The 1977-nt window shown below is 33.1% G+C and overlaps 1 protein-coding gene across 2 annotated transcripts; it reads left to right on the forward strand.

Moving 5' to 3' along the window:
* Positions 1-259: 259 nt before the first annotated feature.
* Positions 260-1689, forward strand: LOC133816192 (putative 3,4-dihydroxy-2-butanone kinase). Of its 2 annotated transcripts, XM_062248824.1 has the most exons (5): positions 260-326; positions 405-497; positions 685-749; positions 1342-1485; positions 1584-1689. In XM_062248824.1, the coding sequence occupies exons 1-5, from the start codon at positions 320-322 to the stop codon at positions 1626-1628; spliced, it is 354 nt and encodes a 117-aa protein (XP_062104808.1). In that variant the 5' UTR covers positions 260-319; the 3' UTR covers positions 1629-1689. The 2 variants fall into 2 exon arrangements, with proteins under 2 accessions (XP_062104808.1, XP_062104807.1); XM_062248823.1 differs by lacking the exon at positions 260-326 and having other exon boundaries at positions 334-497; positions 1584-1688.
* Positions 1690-1977: the final 288 nt, after the last annotated feature.

Below are 1977 nucleotides of genomic sequence, written 5' to 3' on the forward strand. Positions count from 1 at the left end.
TTAACGGGTAGATTATGCTAATTTATTTTCATCTATATAAACTTATAGATGTGTGTGCGACTTGTATGTGTGTATTTTTTTTTTATCAGAATCAAATTGTGAGGCTAAAATACGTATGAATGTAGAGATGATTATTAAATTACTATGTGCATCCTCATTTGAATGAATTATAAAATAAATGCTTATTCATTGCAGTTTAGGTGCCACTTCTGTGATGGAACTGATGATTGCTTCTGTAAAAGCAGTACCAAAGTTGCAACTGGAGCATGGATTGGCGGTTGATAGAGTGTATACAGGATCATTTATTACTTCTCTTGATATGGCAGGTCTGGATTTAGAAAGAAAGTAAGAAATAGCTTATCGATAAAACATAAGAAAAATGTTCTCATTGTTATCCTTGTCAGGTTTCTCGATTTCCATCATGAAAGCGGATCAAGCTATTTTGCAACTTTTGGATGCTCCAACTAAAGCTCCAGCTTGGCCTGTTGGTGTTGACAGTCTGTATTATTCTTTTAATATTGTTTTATTCATTAGGTTTTAATATATATTCTTCTAGCAATATAAATCCCATACACACACACAATTTTATATATTTATCTTGCCCCCAAAAATAATTTGTATCCTGTGAATCCTCGAAAAAAAAAAGTCCAAGTTTTTTTTTGAGCTCTGTAGCTGTCCTTGCAGGTAGTCATCCACCACCCAAGATTCCTGTTCCAGTCCCTCCATCTCATTCTACAAAGAGTGATGAGGTATGTTCATTCAACAACAATAATAATAATAATAAACAGGTGGTACAATAACTTGGGATTTGAATTAGGAAAAGACCAATTTTGTTAATGCAGATTTTTTTTAAGTGGCCGATACATGAGGTTCTTTAAATAATTTGGCACCATAGTTTGAATTGTAGAAGCTACGTTCCATATTATCATAATTCAAAATAGACAAATAAACTTGAACCTTTAATTTGATATGGTCCATGCTCATCACTTATCTTTGCCTTTTGAATGTCACTAACTGTCAAACTTTTCTGAATTTCAATGGATGTCAACTATTACCATGTTACAACTGGAGTTCTGATGGCCTCAATTAATAATGTAAATTTTGCATTCTTTGCTAGGGATTTGCGTTGGTGTTTGTTTTCCTTATGTATCATAAATTAGAAGGGCTGTATTAGTTTTAATCTGGCCACCTTTCTAACATTAAAATTTTGTGTACATTGTTTGTTCTTCCATCAAGCATAATGACTAGTCTTTTCTTATATATAAGATTACTGCTATCCCTGATAACTTTAGCTACAAGATTATAGCCTGAATTTCTATATTTGTTTGCTTGTTTTATTAGTCATTAGGTTGGCCGCTTCAACTGAGTGAAGAAGGTCAGATTCTTGAGGCGGCTATTGAAGCAGTTGCAAATGCAGTAATCAAGATCGTGGATAGTTTGAATGAGTGGGACAGTAGAGCAGGTGATGGTGACTGTGGGTCAACAGTGAGTGTTATCAATCTGTCTCTACTATCTTATGCTATTTATTGTTGGGTTCATGGTATGTTGGTTGTTATACACTTATTTTACTTTCTTATGTGCAGATGTATAAAGGTGCAGCTGCGATATTAGAGGACTTGGAAACGTGAGTCTTATTTTACTTTCTTCTTCTTCTTAAAATTAAAGGAAAATATTAGAACAGAAAGATAATATTATTGTGTTTTATATAATTGTTAGGAATCTGAAGGAGAAGAATTTGACTTTATTTATTAATCTAATATTTTGAAGGATTATTCTAGATTAGAGTGGATATTTCTGGGTTTCTTTCCTTGTAAATCCCATGTTCTTTTCCTGTTAGATAATTCTTTGGTTTCTCTTTTTTCTTCCACTGAATATATCTGGATGGAAGGCCAAAGACTCAACCAAAAAAAGTTTAGGCTTTTGCTTGGCTTCTAACTCTTATAAATTGTATGTGTTGAAAAGGAGGTTGTTCTACCC

This window comes from Humulus lupulus, chromosome 2 (assembly GCF_963169125.1).
Source record: "Humulus lupulus chromosome 2, drHumLupu1.1, whole genome shotgun sequence".
Lineage (NCBI taxonomy): Eukaryota > Viridiplantae > Streptophyta > Magnoliopsida > Rosales > Cannabaceae > Humulus > Humulus lupulus.